The 25551-nt window shown below is 39.7% G+C and overlaps 1 protein-coding gene across 3 annotated transcripts in view; it reads left to right on the top strand.

The window, feature by feature from the left end:
* The window catches only part of pik3cg (phosphatidylinositol-4,5-bisphosphate 3-kinase, catalytic subunit gamma), a 30284-nt gene extending 11209 nt beyond the window's left edge, over positions 1-19075 (top strand). For all 3 annotated transcript variants that reach the window (XM_036210898.1, XM_024265135.2, XM_024265137.2), the window contains exons 8-24: positions 949-1136; positions 1608-1715; positions 3829-3913; positions 3984-4410; positions 4476-4574; positions 4648-4783; positions 9275-9340; positions 9440-9583; positions 13455-13536; positions 13606-13709; positions 13788-13934; positions 14013-14103; positions 15238-15368; positions 16917-17028; positions 17098-17255; positions 17430-17511; positions 18096-19075. In XM_036210898.1, the coding sequence (XP_036066791.1) occupies positions 949-1136; positions 1608-1715; positions 3829-3913; positions 3984-4410; positions 4476-4574; positions 4648-4783; positions 9275-9340; positions 9440-9583; positions 13455-13536; positions 13606-13709; positions 13788-13934; positions 14013-14103; positions 15238-15368; positions 16917-17028; positions 17098-17255; positions 17430-17511; positions 18096-18295 (2360 nt within the window). In that variant the 3' untranslated portion in view covers positions 18296-19075. The remainder of the gene's footprint in view (positions 1-948; positions 1137-1607; positions 1716-3828; positions 3914-3983; positions 4411-4475; positions 4575-4647; positions 4784-9274; positions 9341-9439; positions 9584-13454; positions 13537-13605; positions 13710-13787; positions 13935-14012; positions 14104-15237; positions 15369-16916; positions 17029-17097; positions 17256-17429; positions 17512-18095) is intronic.
* Positions 19076-25551: the final 6476 nt, after the last annotated feature.

The raw sequence follows: 25551 nt of genomic DNA, 5'->3' as shown, positions 1-25551 counted from the left end.
ACTGTTATCATTACTGGAGCTGCAGATCATGATGTCAGACTTCTGAAACTTACATGGTTTGACCAATCACAAAATTCAACTGAAATACGTTGATGCAACCTGTAGTGGGCAGCACACCATTTTCTTACAGAAACCACAGTTGAAAAAAAAAGAGAAAGCTATTCTAATGTATCATGTGTTGTCATATTTTGATCTATTTTTTTTACAAATACCTTTCAGTGATTATATTATATCGGGTAAAAATTACCCGGCAAAAGTGATGGTGTAACTATTTATAGCGAAAGTGTTCTAGGGTTAATTAGCACCTGGCAGGTACTTTAACAGAAAAGGGCTCACCAGGGCAGGCAGGGAGCAGAGCAGGAGGTGTAGTTTTTGTTGTGCTGGTTTGGATTTGTTCTTTTTCTCCTCTTTGTCCTCAGTAGTCTTACACTGCTGGGTTTTGTTATTGTAGTTTGGAGTTGGCAGTCTTAGTTTGCAGGCTTTGTTTATTTGTTTTCTTCAGGTAGATTTTGGTTTGGCAGCCCTTAGTAGTCGACATGGCTGAGTCAGCAGTCTCCCTGACTTATTTTATGTTTGACGAGGCTTTGTCTTTTTGTTTGGATCAGTGCACTAATTAATTATTTGATTTTTGTTCTTTTGTTTCAGGACACTCAATTTCCTTTTATGTTTTATTCCTATTGGTGTCCAGTTTATGTTATTGTCCCCTTTCGCATTAATTCCTCTAGACCTGGGCCAGGTTTGCCCAGGGACGTAACAGGGTCTTAAACCCTTTAACACCGGAGCTCCAGTGTTTATATTCATTGATTTACTGTAATTTTTCAACCATTAGCACGATCAACGTCATTCCAGCAGATTCAGAATCTGCTGGAATGACGTTGATCGTGCTAAAAGTTTATAAGTCACAGTGCATCAAAGATTTTGTGTTTTTATTATTTTTTTTTTTTTTAGGAACTCACGAACAGTTGACCATCGATGAGAAAGATCATGAACGAGTGTTCACCATCTCCATGTGGGACTGTAACAGGAAGTTCAGGGTGAAGGTGTTGGGTATTGACATCCCCACCCTCCCCAAAGTGCCAGAGTTAGTAGTCTTCATAGAAGCCAGCATTTTCCACGGACAGCAGCTTTTAGCCCAGGTAACTATGAGGACACTTGATGTCTTTCTTTTCACACAATCTTTTGCAAAATGACCCAGTGTCAGGAACACATTTGACAAACAAAGTACTCGTCCTGTTCCTCCTAATCTACACAGCAGAAGCTAGAGGGAAATTCTCAGTGAATTTGATGCAGGTTTACGATAGAGGAACGTCTAAATAATGCTGAATGACACGCGCCAGTGTTTACTTTAAACATGATTTGAATCTCACATGGAAGTGGTCATGGTGTTGCCACAACAGAGGGTAGTGGTAGAAACAAAATGTTATAAAAGTCACTGCCTTTAGAACAGGGGTGTCAAACTCAATCGCACAAGGGGCTAAAGTGCTTTAATTCTTCTAAAGCACTTTGACATGTGCTTTAGAAGAATTGTCGTTGAAAGTCTTACAGGTGATAGATAAACCTTTAGGTGTTTGTAAGTTTTGGTTTCATCTCTGAATGAACTCCTGTAGGAGCGGACGACCTCCAAGACCTTCAATGAAGAGGTGCTGTGGAACTGTTGGTTGGAGTTCAACATCAAAATCAAGGACTTGCCCAAAGGGGCGCGCCTGAACCTGCAGGTAAACTCCAGCCATGTTAGTAACAAACACGGACACAACTTAACCAATATGTGTCCCACAAGCATAAAGGCCAGACACAACAAGCACCGTCAGGGTTGGTTTGTGAAGGCATCAGCAGTAGAGGACGGTTTCAGAAACTTCCCAGAACCATCGTGAGCTAAAGATGGACGTCAAACCTGTTTTCCTGCTCCACCATGGCTGAACATCGTCTTTTTTTCACGAATGGGATAAACAGACAATGTAATACACTTTCAGAGTAAGAGTAGACCAGAGGAAGAGTAGTAAAAAAAAATGAACATTGGAAATGTAGGAAATATCTACTGGTGTTGGAAGCCAGAGGAAATAAAAACCTCTAAACATTCAGAGACTGCACGAATGGCTGAGGGTACGGTTTTGGAGCAGCAAAAACTGGATCATCTAGACCAGTGGTTTCCAACCCTGTGGGTCACCTGGTACCGGGCCACAGATAGAAAAAGAGAAACACATGCCCTAATTTAGATTTCATTTTCTGATCCTGAAGGGAGTTCTATTTTGAAAAACTGACAAATTCTGTTCTGAACATCAGTCTTGGTCACATGACTTAAAGCGGATAACTGCATGGCTAGCTGGATTGCTAAGCTAGTAGCCCAAAGCTAGCATAAACCAAACAATTGAACGTATTTGGAAAGTTTCTTTGGGGAGAAAATAATCAGTAAGGAAACTGAAGAAGAGCTTTCGACTTCAAAAACAATACAGCTGCTGTTTACAGACAGTCTTCCTCCACATAAGGAATTATTGAGACATTTCTTCTCATGTAGGTCTGTCTAATACGCGGCGACAGACTCTGGACTGTTTTGCAGACGCAGATAATAAAGTCGGAGACGGTGGATTCACGTTTTTATTATTTTTTTAAAACACTAGTTTTAAGACGGTTGTGTCATTTTATTTTACTTTATTTATCCATTACACCTTAAAAGCTGAAGCTAACACCTGGTTGTTAGCCTCGATCCACTGAAATCAAAGGGAAAATCTTCATCAAAAAATGTAAACATTTTACAAAGAATGAAGATTTAATCAGATAAAGTTTGTGGAAACTTTTAAAAGAAACTTTTGAGAATTTTCCTACAGAAAGGCTGAATTAAGTTCAGAAAGTTTAGAACAGAAAATGTTTAGTTGTGTTAAAAAAATACCCAATGAACGACGATTTATGTAAAGACAAAATATGATCTATCTTTTGTTCTGAAAGATGATCAGAGCCTAGATTGAAAAATCATCTAATTTTTCTTTATAGATTTTTTTTTCAAATCAGAAACGACTTTTACAAATCAACAACTTTCTTTCATTGAATCTTCATTGTCTGTATAAAAATTCTACTGATATTTTTAGACTTTTTTTAATATAAATTTCCTGTAGTAGCATTTTATTTTGAAAATAGATTTCCAGAAACAGGAAGCTTAAAAATGCCAACTTCTACCCTGTGTGGACCAGTCTGTGAAAATGTCTAATTTAAACCAGTCCATGGTCTGAAAAAGTTGGAGACCGCTGATCTTTTGGTCTTAAAACTTCCAGCTGATGATGTTTAGAGGATCAGACTTCTAAAACACTCCTGGTGATGGTCTGGGCACAAAAGAAGTGTGCAAAGGACTAAATTGTAATTACAAAGAAAAAAATAACCTCATAAGGTACAAACAACCTTCAAAATAAAGGCAAGAAACACAAAAAACACAAACTGAGTGCAGAACCAAAAAACCACCCACCACATGTGGCTTGAAAAATAGCCTTTTTTTATTCTTTCGTTCATTTTTCTCCCAGTTTGACTGAAATTTAATCCCCTGAATATTCACACAAACTCACCTAAAATTTCCAGACATGTCTGGTTTGGTGAAAATAACTTATCTTAAAGTAGTGATGACATCACAGTGGCACCACTTGTGCTTATTGTATATTTTGAGAAACTATTGATTCATGAAGAAGGATCCTGATTTTAGAATTTGATTTCAACATCTCCTGAAGACGATTTGTATTTCACACCTAAAACACAGTAATGGTCAGCAGTTGTCGGTGTCAGGTTGCTGACCATGAAATATGATAAGCTAAAGCAGATGCTGGTGTCAAATTATGATTTAACCTCCAGGTAATCTGTGGGAAACCAACCCAAACACCAGCTGGCAAAGGAAGCTCCCACTATGATAACTCAGGAGGAACCGGCAGTTCTGAAGGTAAAAACTGGTCCCAACTTCTTGAAGCTGTTCAAAGGAACGCTTCAATATTTCATGTGTCCGTTCTTAGGAAAAACCAAGAACCGCCTCTTGTTCTACGTCAACCTGCTCTTGGTGGACCATCGCTCTCTGCTCCGGCAGGGCGAGTTCATCCTCCACATGTGGAAGATGCCCGAGAAGAGTGACGAGAGCAGCAGCAGCATCAACGCCGACAAGCTGACCTCGGCCACCAACCCGGACAAGTCCTCCTCCATGGCCATCGCCATTTTGCTGGACAAGTACTGCTACCCGGTGGTGTTGCCCAAAAGCAGGGATGTGGGTAGAGACTGTGGGGCTGGGGAGGAGACGGAAGGAGGAGAGAGGGGTCAGAGGGAGATGCCAAACCACCTGAAGAAGCAGTTTGAGGCTATCGTGTCCACAGACCCCTTACACCCCCTCAGTCCTGAGGACAAAGAGCTGCTGTGGCACTTTCGGCAGGAGTGCATGCGCGATCCAAGGTCCTTCTCCTGTCCAGGAAAGCTCCTGAGTTCGGTTTCCTATTTTTGACCACAGTCTCTTGCAGGGCCTACCCAAAGCTGCTGGGCTCAGTCAAGTGGGGGAAACAGGAAGATGTTCTGGCAACACATCGCCTCTTGGAGCGCAACAACGCCTGGGACACAAGGTGAAAAGATTACCTCGCTGTTCTGTTCTACCTCTGTTGGCTTTGGCGTTCCTAAAGCCCCTTTGCTCTGCAGTGGTCTGGATGTTGGTTTAGCTATGCAGCTACTGGACTGCCACTACTCCGACTCCCACGTTCGCTCAATGGCCGTCAGGAAGCTGGAGACGCTGGAGGACGATGACGTGCTCCGGTATCTTCTCCAGCTTGTCCAGGTTTGTCTTTTCATGAATCTGTTTGTTCACTCCTGTAGTCCAGGCTGGGTAGTTTCACTCTACTACTCTGACACTACATTCACAACGCGCATGTGACTCATGTTTCCAAACGCTCTCAACGGGCATTCTGGAACATGGTGTTCACACTGGATGAGCAGGGAGGGGCTTCTTCTTTTTCTACTGTTTACTTGCAGTCACAAGTTTGGTGTGAAATGTTTTTCCGGTGTAAATCTGGTGAATCTTTTTCCTGACTTTTTCTTTTGCAGTTTTATTCTGATAAATCAGGAGGGGCCAAAATCCAAAACACACCTTAGGTCGCAGGTCGTACAGGATAAACATTTATTGAACACTCTGAAACTGTATTTTTAAAACTTTAAAACTGTAACTTTTTAACATAATTATGAATAATAAAAAGGCAGGAATATTATTCCAGAATAAATCAACTTAAACCTTAAATAACTTTCAATATTTTACTCTCCATAAAAATATATTTTGTCAAAATTATACAAGTTAGAAATAAGAGCAAGATAACATCGGAACATTAATAACAATAAATTAAAATGATCTGGAGGACCGGATAGAATTACCCGGAGGCCGGATCTGGCTATCAGCCTCAGTGTTTTTAACCATCAGTTTCAGCATCTTCAGCTATCAGCACTAGCATCTTCAGCAGCCAAATTCAGTTTACAGCACTCACACTAGCATTATCACAGGTAATGCTAATAATCTAGTTCATAATTATTTTAAAAAGTTCTGTTTTTAAAGTAATAAAAATGTAGTTTTAGAGTGTTCAATATATGTTTATCCAGGTTGACCCGTGACCTAAGGTGTGTTTTGGATTTTGGCCACTTGTGCGATAGTCTGACATTCCTGCATAGATGGTTAATTGGAAGTGGTTGTTTGAACGCATGTTGCCATGCCGGTGTGACCCGCGTGAGCTGATAAATAACCCCATGTGACAGCTGACTGTGTTCAGAGTTGAATGGTGAGGAGGCTCTTCCTCTGTGTACCTGCAGCCCTGTGCAGGAAGCAGCATGGAGCTTGCTGGTCCTTCTGTGTTTTTGTGTCGACTTCTGCGGTCAGCTTTGCATTAGCAGGAGTTATCAGCTGCAGGTATACAAAAGGCCTTTTGGTCCAATAGGAAAATGACGTTCTGCTTCACACAGTTGAGCTGCAGAGTTGTGCGCCCTCAGGCAACAACAACCGTTTGCATTACAGATACAACAAAACCTAGCTAGAGGTGTCATGGCAAAGTTTTAGTGCAGAAATCATTTACTGTTTCATAGTATTAATATCAAGTACTTGTGGATGAGTTTTTTTTGTTTTTGTTTTGCATAAACCTTATTAAGGTTTGCATAATTTCTTTTGCAGACTTCCTTAAATCTAAAGAGTGGCAGCCTGCTTTGCTTTGCAAAGGTGTTACTCTGACTCACAGCAGGTAGTGCGTGTGTTATTAGATGTGATCTCTTTTTAATCTCTGGACAAAGGGGGTAAACACTTAACCCTTTAACACCGGAGCTCCAGTTTTTAGGTTCTTTGACTTACTGTAACTTTTTAGTTGTTAACACGATAAACCCAGTAGATTCTAAAGGAGAAAAGTAGCTCACACTTTAATATCTACTGTCGTGTAAACAGTCGAAAAGTTACAGTATGCTAAAGATTTTATGATCTTAGAATGTGTTTTTGTATGTCAATGTTTTATTGGCTGAACAAAAAGATGTGCATGTATGTGTACTCATTTTTGTTGCGTCAATGGGACCTGTACTGATAAATCACCAAGCACTTTTACCCCTCGTTTACACCACTAGCATCACAGCTTCGTTGCGTTGCGGGAGTGGACTAGCTACAGCCGATGGCTTACACTGGCTGCTGCTCCAGCCACAGCCTGTGAAAGCTCAGCCCAGACAGAGTAGTGCTGGATCTCTATGATCAACTTCTCCTCGTCCATGGTTATGACTGACAACGCTGTGCTGCAACACACTTTGAGTAACACCTAAACTATGTAATGTTTATGACACGCTGAAACCGTCGAGTTCAGCGGAAAAAGTTCATTTTATTTTGAAAATATACCGGATGCACCTTACATTCGCTCGCGTGGTTTCCAGTTTAAGTCGTAAATAGCCCCAACCTCACAGAAAGTGATGATGATCAGCTGCGGCGTCCGTCAAAATTTGAACCAAACGAAAAGGATTCGCAGCGACGCAGAGACAGCGAACGCCTGCAGTGGAAGTTTCTCTCGCACTTTTAATGTTACGAAAAGACTACGGCGCACGCAACTGAGCTGTGACGCTGGTGGTGTAAGCGAGGGGTTAGGGACTGTTTTCGGCCATTCTTTGCCTCTCTTCTTCTTAGCATGTTAGAACTACTGCTTCTGTAGAAGCTTTTATTCTGAAAATAACCCCGTAAGTATGTGAACAGCAGACACAGCAGGTCTGATGCTCTGTGGTTGGATAACCTTTGGTACTAGTTACATTTTCGTCTTTTTTTTCTTTTCTGGTCATATTTTGGGAAATATCGGCCCCATGTCTGTCGGCTGCTGTAGCTTCATGTTTCTAGGGGGTTTGAGCTGCTCTCAAAAGTGCAGTGTGATATTTTCATTCATTAATTCATTTTCTTGACCGCTTCGTCCCTTTCAGGGTCGCGGGGGTACCATAGCCTATCCCAGCTACTGATGGGCCAAGGCAGGGTACACCCTGGACAGGTCTCCAGTCTGTCGCAGGGCCTCAATCACACACATACATTCTCACACATTCACACCTAGGGGCAATTTAGAGTCACCAATTAACCTATGAAGCATGTTTTTGGACGGTGGGAGGAAGCCGGAGTCCCCGGTGAAAACCCACGCATGCACGGGGAGAACATGCAAACTCCACACAGAAAGGTCCCAGCTGGGATTCGAACCGGGGCCTTCTCGCTGTGAGGCAAGAGCGCTAACCACTGCGCAGCCTGTGTGATATTTAAAAAAAAAAAAAGGGGGGGGGGCAAATCATCAGAAGGTGTGACGTCTTTTGTTATTTCCGATCAAAACTAACCAAGGCTGCCATATGATCCTATAGCAGGTATGAATATCCAGACATTATTTCTGAGTCGTGGAAAGCAATAAGGCCAAAGTGTGAATTATATTATAGTTTATGGTCATAATTAAGGGTGTAAGAAAACAATTGAGTGAAATATTGTGACATTTCAATTGGTGATACGACAACATTTAAAAAAGTGTGAACATGTAGTTTAGCAGGCCAAAGTTCTGCTGTAATTCACGGCAAAAGATTCTGGTTCAGCCACCTGATGAATCAGTGTGACGTGTACAACACTCTGATTTCACAGATGAGCTGTGAAATCCGTGTTTATTTCAGCGCATGTGAACACAGAGATGTAACGCTGCAGTGCAGACTGTCAGAAAGAAGGAAATAAATAATATTCAGGCGCTTTCCTTCATCCTTTCATGCTGCTTCATCATCACACTTTAATGTTTCTGGAAAAAATTGTTTGTTTATTTATTTTTCCAAGCACCTAAACTGTTTTAAAAATACTGGATAAGCTACATTTAGCAATGTTGGAAATAAACAGCACTTTTTTTAAGCCATACTTATAGAACCTAATGGGTTAAGGCACATTTATTCTTTGCTTTTGTTTTTGACCGAAAAGTAGTTTCTTGTGAAAATCAGACAAAATTGACTTTTCCTTTTGAAATCCCCCTATGACAATATATTTTATTAAAATAAAACATTCCCAGTAATGTTTTAATGATAATTATGAGGTTTTTAAACTGGTGGAGATTTTCCAGCGTTCTCAGTCCTGCTACCGTAAGTATTGGATGAAACTCACACCAAAAATCCAGTGATGCTGATTTGACCACAGAAATGTGAACGGCGGCTCATTTGACTGCAGTCAATGTGAAGATACCATCTTCTCTTCTCCAGAACCTGAACTAGACACTAGGAACAGATGAGGGTTTAGTGCATGTGCAGCAGAGCTGTTGATGGAAAGAAGATCATTCATTCAAACAGAGTCTGTCCAAGACAGTTTGATTGATTTAAAAGGAGAAATACTCAGAAATGTAAAAACTAAATGATTTCTTATTACATTTGTTCTCTTTCAGAAGAAAAATGCCACACAGACATGTTAAAAACTCTGAAAACAGGATTTTCATTGGAGGGGGACTTTAAGGACAAATATTTCTTAACTTGTCAAAAGAAAAGCATCGTGGATTTGCTCGAGTAAAGCAACTATCAGATACAGCTGCAGTGCTTCATGTTCTGATCATTAAATAAAATGTATTTTAAGATTTTATTCTTGTGAAATGTGTATTAATACTCTGACAAAAGTTTGTTCTAAGTCATACTCTTTAAAAAATAATGAAATACTGTGTGTGGTACAGTCTTTGAATATATGGGGATAAGTATCATATTGCCAGACTCCTGCCAATACACACTCCAAGTCATGAGGGTTGAAGTAGAATACACAGTCAAGATATGTGCACATGTATTGCAGGCGGTCAAGTTTGAGCCGTACCACGACAGCGCTCTGGTTCGGTTCCTGCTGAAGAGAGCTCTGAGGGTAAGATGGACTGACAGCTTCCTGTTTGCTGTCAAAAATCAGAAAATTGCTGACATGAAAATGTTTTTTTGTGTATTCTGTGTGTATTTTTGAGCACAGAGTAAGAGGATCGGTCATTTCCTCTTCTGGTTCTTGCGGAGTGAGATCGCTCAGTCCATGCATTACCAGCAGAGGTACGCGGTGCTGCTGGAGGCCTACTTACGAGGCTGCGGGGAGAGCATGCTGCAGGACTTCAGGAAGCAGGTGACCACTGCAGGTTTAAGAACACGCTGATGTTCCTTTGTGGGTAATCCTATACTAGTAATATGTGTTTTTGGCCAAATTGTGAAGTTACAATCAGGTCCAGTACAGTAAGTGAACACTGGAGGGTTTGTTACAAAAGCAACACATTCTTCTACTTTAGTGCAAAATGGTCCGACTTCAAAATGATTTTATGAAGGTTTTTCTTAATTTGATTTTGTTTCTATGGAAACTACATACGGTGTATACTCAATTAAATTATATTTGATCTTAAATGTTTATGATGGCAGGTGACATCATGACTAGAGGTATGTAAACATCTGTCTCCTGTGTGTAGGTCATCTGTAAGGTCAGGGTTTGGTGAGACATTTCCACAACGGTTTGAAAAAGAAGTTGTAAACCAGAGGTGCCCAAACCTTTTCACTCAAAGGGGCAAAATCTAAACGGGATTCTGATCCGTGGGCCAATATTTTTTCCTGAAATTGAGATTATGGTTTAATTGATTTATTTTGATTCTGTATTCATTAAGGTAACAAACATGAGTAAGAGTAAAAAGTTTTCATTGAAAAACAAGAGCAAGCTCTAACTTTCTTCCAATGAAAACAGCAAACAGGGTCCTAATGAGAGACATGGAGCTGCTCTTTAGACTTTATCCGTTTGTTGCTGTTGCTCCATCTTAGCTCGCTGGAAAAAGCTGCTAAAAGCATCGGAGTGACTGTGAAGATTCTTAAGAATTTCTAACAGAAGTAGCCCAGGGCTGACTCACTTGGAGGTGGTTTCACCCATAACTGCTGGAAAATAAAGTGCTAACAGCGCCACCCGGAGGCTGAAAGTATATTACAGTTGTAAATAGGGGTGTCACTGATCACAAAACTTGCGGTTCAAATAATTTTTTTGGATCAGTAAAAAGTGGAAAACAAACTACAGGAAAAACAAAAAGATTAAAGCCTAAAATTACTTTTTTAAAATAACTTTCAAACATACAGTATATTACAGAAAACATATATAAAAGTACTTCAAATTATAAATATATATTCACATCTCTTTGAACAAAAACAAAAATGTCAAAACATGTAGTTTCTGATTACATTTACATGTCTGGAGATCACATCTACAAAAACTGAGAGAAAAGAATGATGAATATGCTACCCCCACCCCCCCACCCCCCATTTCCAATTTAAATGTGAAATGAAAAAGTTAAAATTAAACTTTCATTATTTTTTGCTATTAATTGTAGTATTGAAACTGAGGGACCAGTTAAGTATTTCAAATAGTTATTATTATCTGTCGTACATGTGCAGGTGAGGCCCTGCCATACCCGCTTTTCCAAGCGATTTTTGATCCTTATGGCTTGCCACACTGCCTTCCCTGAAAGCACATTGCTTTAACGGAGCAGCGGCTGCTGGACAACTGCTGCTCCACACCAGGAGATCTGGACCCAGACACGGAGACGTGCACAGATGCTTTAATTCAGCCCTTCAACATAAATAAACCTGGTCCCTCAGTATCCACGTCCTTCATGACGAGGCCGAGAAAAGTTTTTGATGGATCTCCTCCCACCCACGACGGGAGCTTAGGGTTTTGGATAACCGTCAAGATGCAACTTTGACACATGACGGCGAACAAACAAAGTACATGAGTACATGAATTTGACGCCAAATGCATTCGGTGTGAACAGAATTGATTTTAAAAATGTGCGTGAGGAATGCCGCGGGGAAGGAGGAGGGGATGATCCGCGGTACACGTGTGGGCAGAACCGTGGCTAGTGATCCGTACGGACCACGGATTATGCGTGATCCGTTACCCCCTAGTTGTATAGTTTAGGAGTACCATAGAGCAGTGTTTTTCAACCTTTTTTGAGCCAAGGTACACTTTTTCCATGAAAAAAATCCCGCGGCACACTAGCATCCAAAAGGTAAAAAAACTAGTCTGTATTGATGTACAGTCCCTCCACAATCTAGTGTACATTTTTTTATATAAGTGGGAAGCATCATTAATCAATTTGCTCAAACGTATCATTAATGAATGATTAAAAAAATAAAAAATAAAAACTTTTAAATAATCAGTTTTTATGAATGATTTTTTCTCTTTTTTTAAATACTTCCAAAACTATCAGACAAAGTAAAAACAATATTCTTTTCTTGTTTCCCTCCACAATATTGATGAGAATTCTGGCTCAAAATTCAATTCTTTCACATTCGTTTTCCTAAAACAGCGGCTCTTTTGGCTACCAAATGGCTTTTTAGATTGTTGTTTGCTTTGTTTGATTCATTATAAACTACTAGATAAGATTATGCACAAAATCCATGATGTAAATATGATTTTATTCATATAAAGTGTAAATTATCTATATGCTGTTATTTATCCCTTCCAGATAGAATGTACAAAATTAATGATAAAAGAACTAACTATTAACTATTCAGTTTTTAACTCACTTTTCAAACACATCTGAAGTGAACAACACAAAACTCTGCAACCACAACCCAAATACAAATTAAATTGTCCAAAAACCACTAAATCAAGACTTTTATTCACATTAACATTAAGAAAGACAAAAGAGTTTCAACTTTGAGGATGTAATCTGGATTCTTCTGTCAGTGATGATCTGCTCTGTTTTAGAGAAGATTCTCTCAGTTCTCAGGTGTCTGGACAGGTTGATTGTGGAGCCATTAATATATACAGAAAATATATATACATATAGAATATTTCCTGCAGACTCTGTTCCTTCATACTATCAAGAAAAGTCAAATGATTCCAGTTTTTTTCTTCTTTATCTTTTTCTTTTCATTTTCTTTACGTTTTGTGTTGATGTTTTCTCTCCATCTCTCTCCCTATTTGGCTCTTGCGCTGCTGAACGTGTAAGCCCCTCCCCCTCCACCCAGCGCTCAGCGCGCGCACTTAACCCAATGCATCATGGGGGCTGTAGTGCATGAACTCACACAGATGCCGGCATACTGTCGTTTCTGAGCTTCATTATTTTGTTCACTTTTTAAACTGACGTCGGATCCCGCTGGAAGCTGCACCGCTAAACACGAGCTTTAGCTGTTATTTTAGTTGGAACTGAGAGACTTTATGAGCCGAATCAGAACAAGGAAGTGAGGACGTTAACCTCTTCTGATTGGTCAGATTGATGACATGTGATCAAGCCTCCAACAATGATTGGCGGAGACAGCTGAAGGGGGAGGGACATTTCTAAAAACTGACTTTGAGGCTAGTTTTGCGGTTGGATTGCGGTAACATCATTCTGATTAAAGAGTCATTTATAGAAACAAAGAAATATTTATTTTACCATCTTGCATATTCAAAACTATTGAGTGGTAAATCAGGGCCGTTTGGATGAACACAGAGCTGATACCATAGTGATGGTAAATGTTTTAGATATGTGAAAATGGGTAATTTCCCGCGGCACACCAGACCATCTCTCACGGCACACTAGTGTGCCACGGCACACTGGTTGAAAAACACTGCCATAGAGAATCAATAGGAAACAGAAGGGTTTTAATAAACATGCCGCGGCTTCTGCAGCCACTACTTAACGGGCCAGATTTGGTCTGCCAAAGGTTATCTGGGTCCCCATGCTTTCAAACCTATCATTGTTTGCTCTTTTACTGTCAATGGTACTTTGATCACATTGTAGAATGCACCATCCCAAAAAATGTTGTCAAACGTTCAGAAGTACCTTGTAAACAAGTCCGATAGAGAGGCGTGGACGAATCAAGAGACATTTCATGCGTCCTCCGTACAGGTTCACCCATTTTCCGCCCGCAGACGATCCATATCCACCCATAAGGGTGGTTGAGATAAAGACAGAGGTAGATGTAATTAATCTGCTGGAGGTATTAAAGAGACAGTAAAAACTGGTGATTCTCTCCAGGTGGAGATGACTATGGCTTTGCAGAGAGTCACCAGAGAGGTCAAGGCCATGTCTGCTGACAAATATGACGTCTCAGCACAAGGTAAGCTGGCAAACCCACCCTCTGGATGACTTTATAGAGTTCTATTGACATGTTTTCTGTGGTTTCCAGTGGTGTTTCAGTTGCGTCAGAAGCTGGAGACTCTGCAGTCGTCTGGTCTCCCGGAGACTTTCAGAGTCCCCTACGATCCGGGGCTGAGAGCTGGAGCCCTGCTGGTGAGAGGAAAACTTTCCAAGAAAGCAGACAGGAACATAAGATGTGGGATTTAAGGTAGAAGTGTTTGTCCTCTTCAGATAGAGCAGTGTAAGGTGATGGCGTCCAAGAAGAAGCCCTTATGGCTGCAGTTCAAAAGAGCCGACCCCACCACCCTGTCCAAAGACCCCATAGGCATCATCTTCAAGGACGGCGATGACCTCAGACAGGATATGCTCATCCTGCAGGTGGGGGCGGGGCAGCTGATGGTTTCCTGTTGATAGTAAATGCCAGAGGGAGGCTAATCTTTGCACAAATCCCTTTAGATTCTGCTGATCATGGAGTCCATTTGGGAGACGGAGTCTCTGGATTTGTGTCTGCTACCGTACGGCTGCATCTCCACCGGCAACAGGATTGGTCAGTGACCTCCAGCTCCACTCCAGAGGGTTTCTGACAGTTAATGCGCATGTGATGGAAAACATGAACTGAAAGCTAAACTCTAAGAGTAGATTCTAGAATTCATTTTTCACCATCTAAAGGTGAATAACATTAAAGGACCTATATCATGCTAATGTTAAGCCTTTCAGAGTAAACTATATCCAGCTACCTTTGACACACTAAAGAACAGATTTTTCATGAAATATGTTATTTTCGAGAGATCATTTTTCTACCCGGGAAGTAAGACGCCTTGATCTTTGAGGCTCCGCCTTTCGCCCCTTGTGGGTACCGCCCATTCCATGACGTCGTTCTAGAGCCAGTGTGTCTGTTTCTTCCCCGAAAACAAACAACATCCGAACTTTGCAAAGATGGATGTGCGTTTTGTGGATATAATATGAAAGCTTTTTGCTGATCACCGTTAGCTGTGTGTGTGTGTGTGTGTGTGTTAGCCTGGGGGCGGAGCTGAAAGCACAGACACTTGAAGCAAACCTGGGAAGAGGCTGTTCTCACTTAGTGACATCACAATGTGAGAACCTACAAGTTTTCTTGGGTTGGGAGGGGCTGGTGCTCAGAGAGCAGGTTTTTAGAAGACTACTCAGATGTGTGAATAGAGCAAAATACCACTTTGGGTTGTTCTTATGGGGAATTCACACTTAAAAATTCAAAGAGTTGATTTAGCATGATATAGCCCCTTGAATATTTAACAATACATTTTTGACCACCAGGTGTCACTGTGGTTTAAAACATCTTATTTTAAGAGATGACTAAAAAATAAAAGAATTGACATTGAAGAAACAAGCACAACAAAACAAAAATACAAATTATTTTTTATGTCAAGACAATCCAAAATGAAAACAGTAAAAAACAAATGGCATTTTGCAACACTAAACAGAAATGAATTCATAACTTTTTTTTCTAGGACAGTTGAAGAATAAACTTAATTTTTTGTAGTTATTTTTAAAATCCTTCAGTCATTTTTGTGTTAAGAAGTAGGTTTTGAGTTTATTTTCCGTCTCTGTGTTATATCTGTGCACCCTTTTCTGCAAAAACAGCCCCCACAAATAAGTCAGTCAAGTTTTTTAAATTATTATTTCAATATTTTTGGGTTTGCAGGTATGATTGAGATCGTCAAAGACGCCACCACCATCGCCAACATCCAGCAGAGGGTGGTTGGAAGCACCGGCGCATTCAAAGATGAAATTCTTCACCAGTGGCTGCGGGACAAGTGTGTCAGTGAGGATAAGGTACGACAGACGCTGTGTGCAGGCGCTCAGCGGGGGGCGCTGTTGAGATGTAGGGCTCTCACTTAGTAAATGAAGGTAGCTTTATCCAAGACTGTTCTTTAAATCAGGAGTCCCCAAACTTTTTCTTGTGAAACCTACATAACTGTTTTCTTCTGTGATGGGGGTAAAAAATCGGATGTGTCTAAAAATAAACATTTAAAGTTTTCCAGAGAGCTACAGTAACCAATTACTAATTAAAAAAGTTGCATTGCCTGCGATAATGCTGGTGTGAATGCTTCTCCTGAAAATAGTCACTGAAGATGCTGAGGCTTTTTGCTAAGTATGGTGACACAATTGACTTTAATTGCTGAAGGGTTTTGCTGAAAATGCAAAAGCTATTTGCTAATGCTAAATTTGCTAAAAGACTGGAAATTTTGTTAAAGAACTATGAAAGAGTCCTGAAGATTAACCTCAAATCTGAAAAAACTTGTAGTAAAATTGCTTAGAAATCCCTAATACATGCCAATTTTGCAAAAAAATATTTAGTGTGTCGCTTAAATATAAGCTAAACTCCAAGTTAGTTCAAAAACCTCAATAGATGCCAAATTAACCGAAAATGTTAGCATGTTGCTTTAATACTAGCTAAACTCCAAACTCCAAAATTCTTCAGTAAACTACTTTAATCAAAAATGTTCGCATGTTGCTAAAATAGAAGCTAAACTACAGAAGATAAAATCATAGCCCATGAATATCTTTAAAGGTTTGCAGCTAATCTTCTTAAAATTTTGAAATTTGAAGACTTTCTCATTCATTTCCTATGTGAGATATTTTGCTCAATATTTCACAAACTATAAAGTTTATGAATACCAAAAATACAAGCAGTACGTATATTTAGTTTATGTAATTTATGCATATTTTCAAGCCAAATTCTCTGCACGTCACTGTAGGACAAACAAGCCGGTCTTAGTTTAACACTTTCTCCAGAGTTTAAATAATTACCACCATTCCAGTGGATTCTAAAGCAGAGAAGATCAGTTTTGTACCGTTTATGCCAAAAACCTCTCAGCATTGTCGTCTATGTCATCACCCATGATGGTGAATAGGGTGTAATAAATCTTTGGTTGCATCATCCCTGATGTGCAGGTGGGAATACAACTAATCCTAATCTATATTCAAATGAGTGAATGTAATCCCCTGAATCTCCTGGATTGTCAGGACAGGTGTTGTGTGTGCAATGTATGTATGTGTGTTTGCTTTGTCATCGGTGCGTCTTTGTATCAGACAGTAATTTGTTTATAAAAAGACAGGAAGTGAGAACGTGGACGACAGGAAGGAAGCTGATGAGGGTTTTTCCTGAAGCCACAGGACACACACACACACACACACACACCCACCCCCACACACCCACACACACACACCCACACACACACACCCACACACACTGATCACTACTTATTCCCACAGTCAAGAGCCTCTCAGTCTATTTTCATCATATTTATTTTTCTACAGCTTCTCTGAATAAAATCATTTCTCTTTGTCACTGAAGAATCTGCTTTTACATGTGTGTAGTTCCAGCAGGCTGTGGAGAGGTTTCTGTTGTCCTGTGGCGGATACTGCGTGGCCACCTACGTCCTGGGCATCGGGGACCGCCACAACGACAACATCATGATCACAGAATCAGGTTTGTCTGCAGTGGGTTTGCTCTCTAGAAGCAGCGCCGTCATCACGTCTGACAGCTGTGTCTCTGCAGGGAATCTCTTTCACATCGACTTCGGACACATCCTGGGGAACTACAAGAGCTTCATGGGAATCAGTAAGGAGTGGGTTCCCTTTGTGCTCACTCCGGACTTCCTGTACGTCATGGGAACGTCGGGAAAGAAAAGCAGCCCCCACTTCCTCAAGTTCCAGGTGCAGAAATCTGCATAAACAAAAAGATTTAACAGACTTGACTAGTTAGACGCCATCATTAAGCTCTTCTGATGCTACAACGTCCCACAAACCTTTGCTTCATTTTCAAGAGTGAAACATTTATTTCAATAGTTTTATTTACAGGATGTTAACTGTGCGTTCTTGTCTCTTCAGGACGTGTGTGTGAAGGCTTACCTGGCTCTTCGTCATCACACCAACCTCCTCATCATCTTGTTCTCCATGATGCTGATGACAGGTACAGGACCTGGCCTTGCTGTTGGGATGTAGCCCCGCCCTCAGCGCTTCATTTCTGCCCTTTCACATCTTTAACACTGGAGATGTTATTACCGATACCTAACTAACACACACTCTTTAACATCTCCCATTTACGGGATCAACATGAGCGCTTGCTAGCTCAATACACTGGAGCTCACTAGCTAGCTACAGTGGAGCTCGCTACAGCTGTGCTTGCTAGCTCAATACAGCAGAGTTCACTAGCTTGCTACAGCGGCGTATGCTAGCTTGCTACAGTGGAGCTTGCTAGCATGCTACGCTCTCCACCAGGAGGCTGGCTAGCGTAGCGAGCTAACACACGGAGTTCCCACCTAAGCTAATGTGGGCAAACACTGGTGGAGCCACCATGGAACCTGCAGACAAAGCCAGTCGGGGCCACATTTTCTGCCCACTTTTAAACCATATGGGCCCACTTGACCTTGCTGGCTGGGATGCAGTACTTTATGTTAGCAATGTTATGTAAACTGTTGAGAGTTTCAGTAGTTGAGAGAATGTAAAAACTGTAGCAAAAGCTTCAGTGGTAACCCTCTGGAACCCTCTGCTCAGGTATGCCCCAGCTGACCAGCAAAGAAGACATTGAGTACATCCGAGAGGCGCTCACCGTGGGCCGCAGCGAGGAGGAGGCGCAGCGCCACCTGCTGGACCAGATCGAGATCTGCAGAGAAAAGGGCTGGATGGTTCAGATCAACTGGTTTGTTCACCTGGTGCTGGGGATCAAGCAGGGCGTGGAAAAACGATCCACTTAGGACCAAAACCTGCAGCTATCAGTGATAACTTGAAAACTTTGCCAAACTCCTGAAACAAATCTGCACTTTTTGTTACATTTCAGAGCAACTAAAGTATTAGGATCAGATTTTTTATCCAAATCAAAAGGAATTGATTGTATTTTATAGATAAGTGTCCCAAGAGTGTGACATCGACCAAATATCAGAGTGACCAAGTTAAAGATCGACCCTGAACTTAGACACCATCATGGTGACAATCAGGGGGAGTTCTTCTTTACTAAATTTTTTTTAAACTTTTTTATTTTAATACATCAAGCGTAAAAACGTTTTGAATCTGCTAAAGATTTATATGTCTGGAGTTTTTTTAATCTAGAAACTTTACTGTACTTCTGCTGTACCTGCAAGTCATTTTCTAATACGATGACCATCATTTTTAAAAACTGAAAATGTGCCAAATCTGTCTTTTCTTCATTCCCTGAATTGATTTTCCATGTCAATACTTTCTACTCTGCTGGTGAATGCAGCATCTCGTTCTGGTGTGCAAGCTTCCAGCCTCAGATTTCACTCTTAAAAAATGAACCCAAATATAACAGCTGTTATTGCAAATCTGATTTGTATGCATAAAAACAGCATCCAAGTAAAAGCAAATGTCATTTCTGATGTTAATGTCAGGTCAAAGTCTGACCAAGTCAAAAGTTCATCTTGAAAATTAGGTCATTAAAGTCAGATTTTTATAATTCAAAATCATTTCTATGAAACTTCGTGTTTGCTTCTAGAGATAAATAAATGGTTAAAACAAAATGCGTATGTTTCAGTGTTCTTTTCTGGTTGTATTTGTTTATTTCAAGAATACTAAAATAATAGAACCTCACTGGCTGAGCGGCTGCTTCCATCACTTTCCCCCCTCTGCCAGTCTGGTCAGAGCTTCTCATAACATATTCATAAATAAAATGCTTTGGTCAAAATTGTGGCTTTTCTGTCATTTTATCTCCATAGCAACCATTTTCTGTTTCAATTGCCCTGGTGAGACGAACAGATCTATGCAACTTTTAGACGAATCTTCAAAAGTAAAGGTTTGGATTTCCTTGGAAATTGAGGTTTTTGTCTGGGTAACCACACCCACTTTCCTTATAAAGTCATAGCACATGTTACGTCATTTTGTTCAGCCTGAGCCAGAGGTCTGCAATCTGAGGCTCCAGGGCCTCATGTGGCTCTTTTAGTGAGGAAAAACAAAATGATAAGAGGCCCTAACTTTTAAGAATTACTTAGTATTCATTTAATATAAGATTATTCCGGTTTATGGCTGAGGTATTTGTGGAACACCCCTGTGACAACTCAAAGGACCTTATGCGCTCTGCTTTTACTTTAATACTTTGCACAGATTTGAAATACAATCAAAGTGTTTGCAAAATATTTCTCTGACTGCTCTTTTTGTGTATTTAAAGCTCATTTTATGCTGCACAACAATGTTTATTGACTTTACAGAAGAAGCAAATAAAATGAGTGTATTTGTATATACTTCTATTTAATCATGAACCAATACCAGGTTAACAGCAGCAGGACAAAGGATGACAGCCCACCTAAGTAGACCTAAGAAACAAGAAAACGCCTTTGGGCTGGACGATCCTACGGGGAACAGGAAGTCTTATTTTTAAAGGAAGCCATATGACCCATGAGCAGAGCATTTAAAACAGCAGCTGTTGCTAATAGATACATTATTTTTCAATTGGTAATTCTTACATTTATATTTATTATAAATTCAAGTTTTCAGCATTTTAATTTCAAATAAAAATCAAATTGTCATATTTTTAATCAGATTTTTTTTTTCAGTTACAATGTCTATTTTTCAGTTTTTCGTTTACTTCTGTTATTTCATTAAGGTGACTAAAGAGAACAACTACAGAATCAAACTCTCATCGGTGAGTCCTGACAGGAGCCTCTCTGTTACATGTAGATATTTCTTTACATAAAGTGATTTAAATCAAAGTACAGCCTTTCCCTCCAAGCAACAGAGCGGTCGCGGATACCATCAGGACCCAACCACCAGGCTGGTTCTGCTGGCTAGAAATCCAGAGCATCTCTTCCAAAGTGCAAAGCAAAAAAAAAAAAAGTTCCACGTTACTCAGAACAGAAACAATAAAACAATCTGTATTACTTCTTGCACACTAAAGAGCAAATGATTTATGAAATAGGAGTTCTTTTGTGTTTTTTCCTACCCTTAATCTCTGAGGCTCCGTCTGGAACTGCAGGGGCTCACTGAACACCATTCTCATTAAAGGTGAACACAGACCCGATCTTTTTTCTGTTAAAATGCCTTTGTAGGTCATAGTTTGTATTAAGACAACCCAAATGAGACACTTGCTGTCAATTAAAAATGTTTTTTTAGAGAGTTATTGATCCCGGAAGTCCAAATATTTGATACATTTTTGTACAACTCCTGCTCACAACCCCATCATACAAGCCTCAAAAGAACTTCTAGACGTACACTATATTACCAAAAGTGTCCGCTCACCAATACAAAGGATCAGACATCATAGTCCATGGTGATTCCTGTCTAACCTCATCCGTCAGTCTGTCCATCACCATTGCAAACAGGAAGGGGCTCAGAGCTGATCCCTGATGTAATCCCACCTCCACCTTGAACTCCTCTGTCACCCCTACAGCACACCTCACCACTGTCTTACAGCCCTCATACATGTCCTGCACTGCTCGGACATACTTCTCTGTCACTCCAGACTTCCTCATACAATACCACACACACCACATACAATACCAGCTATTACAAGCTATTTAAAAGTCCTAATGAAAGAGACCAAAACATTTCCCATCATGCCTCAATATGGCTTCTCAAAACCTTGAGTGTGGTGTCTGATTCTACTGATCGTAACTCCCAAGAGGCTTCAAATTGTATGGAAATTAAGACTGTCAAATTTGTTGCGTTAAAAATGAGTCAATATGACATGTGCATGATGCCTACAATTTTTTTGACGCATTAATCACGAATTTTCTCATATTTCCATACCGCGTGCGTAGATGTCCCTCATCGCCCACTAACTCCCCGGCTGCTCTCACTAGCTCAATTAACCAATGTCAATTAACCTTGACATCATTTTGTACAGTTTACTCTTGCATCTTAAATGGAAAACACAACATTTAAAAACCAGATTTTTAATTAGGCTACTTTTTTCATTTTTTCAAGTGGCCTATTTCAAATATTAAACAAAACAATAATAATTTACCAACGCATTGCAAATTTTTTATTTTAAGTTGATTTTCCTCTGCCAATTTTTCATTTAATTTTTTTCGTCTCCACCATTTTTTATAGCATGCCCATTTCTAACATTTTATCCATGAAGTTTATACATAAAAAAGGGTAAAAAATAAAAATAAAAACTTTTTTATCCCAGTTATTTTATGCAATCTGCAGTTTTACCATTGACTGTAAAAATAATAATTATTCCTATATACAGTCTATGGGTTTTACACATTCTTTTACACATGAAAATGCTAAAGATGGGTATGCTCTATTGGATATTCTTATGAGTTACAAATGCTGCTCTCCTGTGGTTTTACTGGGTATTGGCAAGAATCACAGATGCTGCCCTCTTGTGGCTTTACTGGGTACTGCCATAAACAATAGATGCTGCCCTCTTGTGGCTTTACTGGGTACTGCAAAAAATAATAGATGCTGCCCTCTTGTGGCATTACTAGGTATTGCCATGAGTTACAGATGCTGTCCTCTTGTTGCAACTACAGTACGGCATAATTGACAATATGATTCTATGGAACCCAACAAATGTTGTTGAATACTGAACAATTTATTAACCTTGACATCATTTTGTACAGTTTACTCTTGCATGTAAATGGAAAACACAACATTTAAAAACCATGTTTTTTAATTAGGCTACTTTTCTCATTTTTTCAAGTGGCCTATTTCAAATATTGAACAAAACAATAATAATTTACCTACGGATTGCAAATTTTTTATTTTGAGTTGACTTTCCTCTATTAATGTATTATTTATTTTTTTTTCGTCTCCACCATTTTTTATAGCATGCCCATTTCTACCATTTTATCCATGAGGTTTGTACATAAACAAAGGGTAAAAAATAAAAATAAAAACTTTTTTATCCCAGTTATTTTATGCAATCTGCAGTTTTACCATTGACTGTAAAAATAATAATTATTCTTATATACAGTCTATGGGTTTTACACATTCTTTCACACATGAAAATGCTAAAGATGGGTATGCTCTATTGGATATTCTCATGAGTTACAAATGCTGCCCTCTTGTGGCATTACTGTGTAGTACCATAAATAATAGATGTTGCCCTCTTGTGGCTTTACTGGGTATTGCCATGAGTTACAAATGAGTTACAATTGCCCTCTTGTGGCTATACTGTGTAGTGCCATAAATAATAGATACTGCCCTCTTGTGGCTTTACTGGGTATTGCCATAAATCAGGGATGCTGCCCTCTTGTGGCTATACTGGGTACTGCCATAAATAATAGATGCTGTCCTCTTGTGGCTGTACTGGGTATTGTCATGAATCACAGATGCTGCCCTCTTGTGGCTTTACTGGGTAGTGCCATAAATAATAGATGCTACCCTCTTGTGGCTTTACTGGGTATTGCCATAAATAATAGATGCTGCCCTCTTGTGGCTTTACTGGGTATTGCCATAAATCAGGGATGCTGCCCTCTTGTGGCTTTACTGGGTACTGCCATAAATAATAGATGCTGCCCTCTTGTGGCTTTACTGGGTATTGCCATGAGTTACAGATGCTGCCCTCTTGTGGCTTTACTGGGTATTGCCATGAGTTACAAATGCTGCCCTCTTGTGGCTTTACTGGGTATTGCCATGAGTTACATATGCTGTCCTCTTGCTGCAACTACAGTACGACATAAGTGACAATACGGTTCTATGGAACCCAACAAATATTGTTGAATACTGAACAACTAATTAACCTTGACATCATTTTGTACAGTTGCATTACTCTTGCATGTAAATGGAAAACACAACATTTAACAACCAGATTTTTTAATTAGGCTACTTTTCTCATTTTTTTCAAGTGGCCTATTTCAAATATTAAGCAAAACAATAATAATTTACCAACGCATTGCAAATTTTTTATTTTGAGTTGATTTTCCTCTGCCAATTTTTTATTTAATTTTTTTCGTCTCCACCATTTTTTTATAGCATTCCAAATTTCTAACATTTTATCCATGAGGTTTATACATGAACAAAGGGTAAAAAATAAAAAGAAAACCTTTTTTTATTCCAGTTATTTTATGCAATCTGTGGTTTTACCATTGACTGTAAAAATAATAATTATTCCTATATACAGTCTATCGGTTTTACACATTCTTTTACACATGAAAATGCTAAAGATGGGTATGCTCTATTGGATATTCTCATAAGTTACAAATGCTGCTCTCCTGCGGTTTTACTGGGTATTGGCAAGAATCACAGATGCTGCAATCTTGTGGATTTACTGGGTAGTGCCATACAGTGTTAATTTCGTTGACGAAAAATTTTCGTCATCGTCTTCGTCAACGTTACTATTTACCCAACAAAAACAAAACGAAAACGAAACAAAAACTCCCACCCATGCAGACACGAAAACTAAATTCACAGACTTTTTTCGTCAACGAATAAAAACGAAGCAAAAATGCTGTTCGAAGATGATATCCAATCATAATGACTGCTGGTGGAGGAGGGCGGGAGCAAATGCAAAGCGATCCAATCAGAACACAGAGCCCTGCAGCCCGCCCGGGAAGACGTTAATTCAATGAATTGTGTTTGTGATATAGGTGAAAAATGTCTACTCCAGGTAGAAACAGAAAAGTATATATATGGACAAATGTTATATTAAAGACGACCCTCAACAAGACGTTGTGTGGAGCGACATCACAGGTAAAAACACAAGAAAACCTGATACGACGTTTGCAGACAAGCCAGCCTGAAATCCACGGAAAGGTAAACATACAGACAAACTCGATTATTTCCAGCGTTCTGGGCTGAATCCTAATTCCTCCCCGACCCTTCCAACAGTTGTTCCATTTTAAAGAGTTTATTATCTGACATAGTTGTTTTAAGGGGTTGCTCTCGCCAAGCTAATTAGCGCCGGTACTGCGCGGTGGAGAAGCGCTTTTCTTCACGCGGGTGAAGCTCTGAAGCTCAGAGGTTCACATTTAAATGTAAGTCTGGCTTTATTGTTTTAGCATGACGTTTGTAAAGTTATAAATCGATGTTGTTGTGTATTTCCGAGCGCTAGCAGCCCCGCTGCTTCTTCAGATCCTCAAGCAGTCACCAGTTAAATCTCCAACGCCATCACGTCTTACATGACAACAGCGCCCTCTATTGGCCGGCGGTGGTATTACAGTTCATCAAACACATGCTGTTCAAGCACATATAACATCCTCACAGGTGTTCTGGACAGCTTACTCCCTAGTGAATGTTTTTTTATGCATTTTTACACTTGACTACCTATTCAATACATATTTTTTAATGTTCGGATATTTATAATAAGACAAGTTATTTACACATATTTACATGTGACCACTACAGAATATGATGGAAATTCATGTTTTGTCCACATGTAATACGTGCAGCCAGGATCCTGTTGCTGCATTACCGGCACGCATTTTAAGTTTGTCCAAGGCTGGATTTCTTATGTTGGCCGCACATATTTAAAATTAAACTTTTAAGTTAAAGTCCCATTAACTGCCACGCTCCTAAATGTGTGAAATGTGTTCTCCACATTTGACCCATCCCCTGGTGGAGCCGTGAGCAGCAGAGACAGCAGCACTCAGGAAACATTTGCTTGTTTAACCCTAACCATAACCATAATCCTAACCTTAACCCTTTACTCTGGGTCAGTGCGACTGAGAAAAAAGTTTAGCACTGGCTGCAGGTTTTTTGAAAATTATGTGTGAATAGACACTTTCTGATTGGAAATGAGATGAATTTATAATGATTCAGTTATATTTATTTTTTCTTTTAATGTGTTTTAAGTTGTTGAAGCTGAATTCGCAGAAATGACAAGTTTGGAAAGCAAAGTGAAGTAAAATGTTTTGTTTGTTTTTTTACAAATTACTCAAATCTTTGCGAGTTATTCATATGATCATACGGTGTAAATGTGATTAAAATACCTTTATACCTTTACCTTTATTCTATATTTTTGTCGACTAAATATCTACTGTAATTTAGTCGACTAAATATCCACTGTCATTTCGTCGACTAAAATTTGACTAAAATTAATAGAATCAATATG

The sequence above is a fragment of the Oryzias melastigma genome, unplaced genomic scaffold, assembly GCF_002922805.2.
Source record: "Oryzias melastigma strain HK-1 unplaced genomic scaffold, ASM292280v2 sc00288, whole genome shotgun sequence".
Classification (NCBI taxonomy): domain Eukaryota; kingdom Metazoa; phylum Chordata; class Actinopteri; order Beloniformes; family Adrianichthyidae; genus Oryzias; species Oryzias melastigma.
Note: the sequence above shows the minus strand (reverse complement) of the source record. Positions and strands in the feature narration are given on the sequence as shown.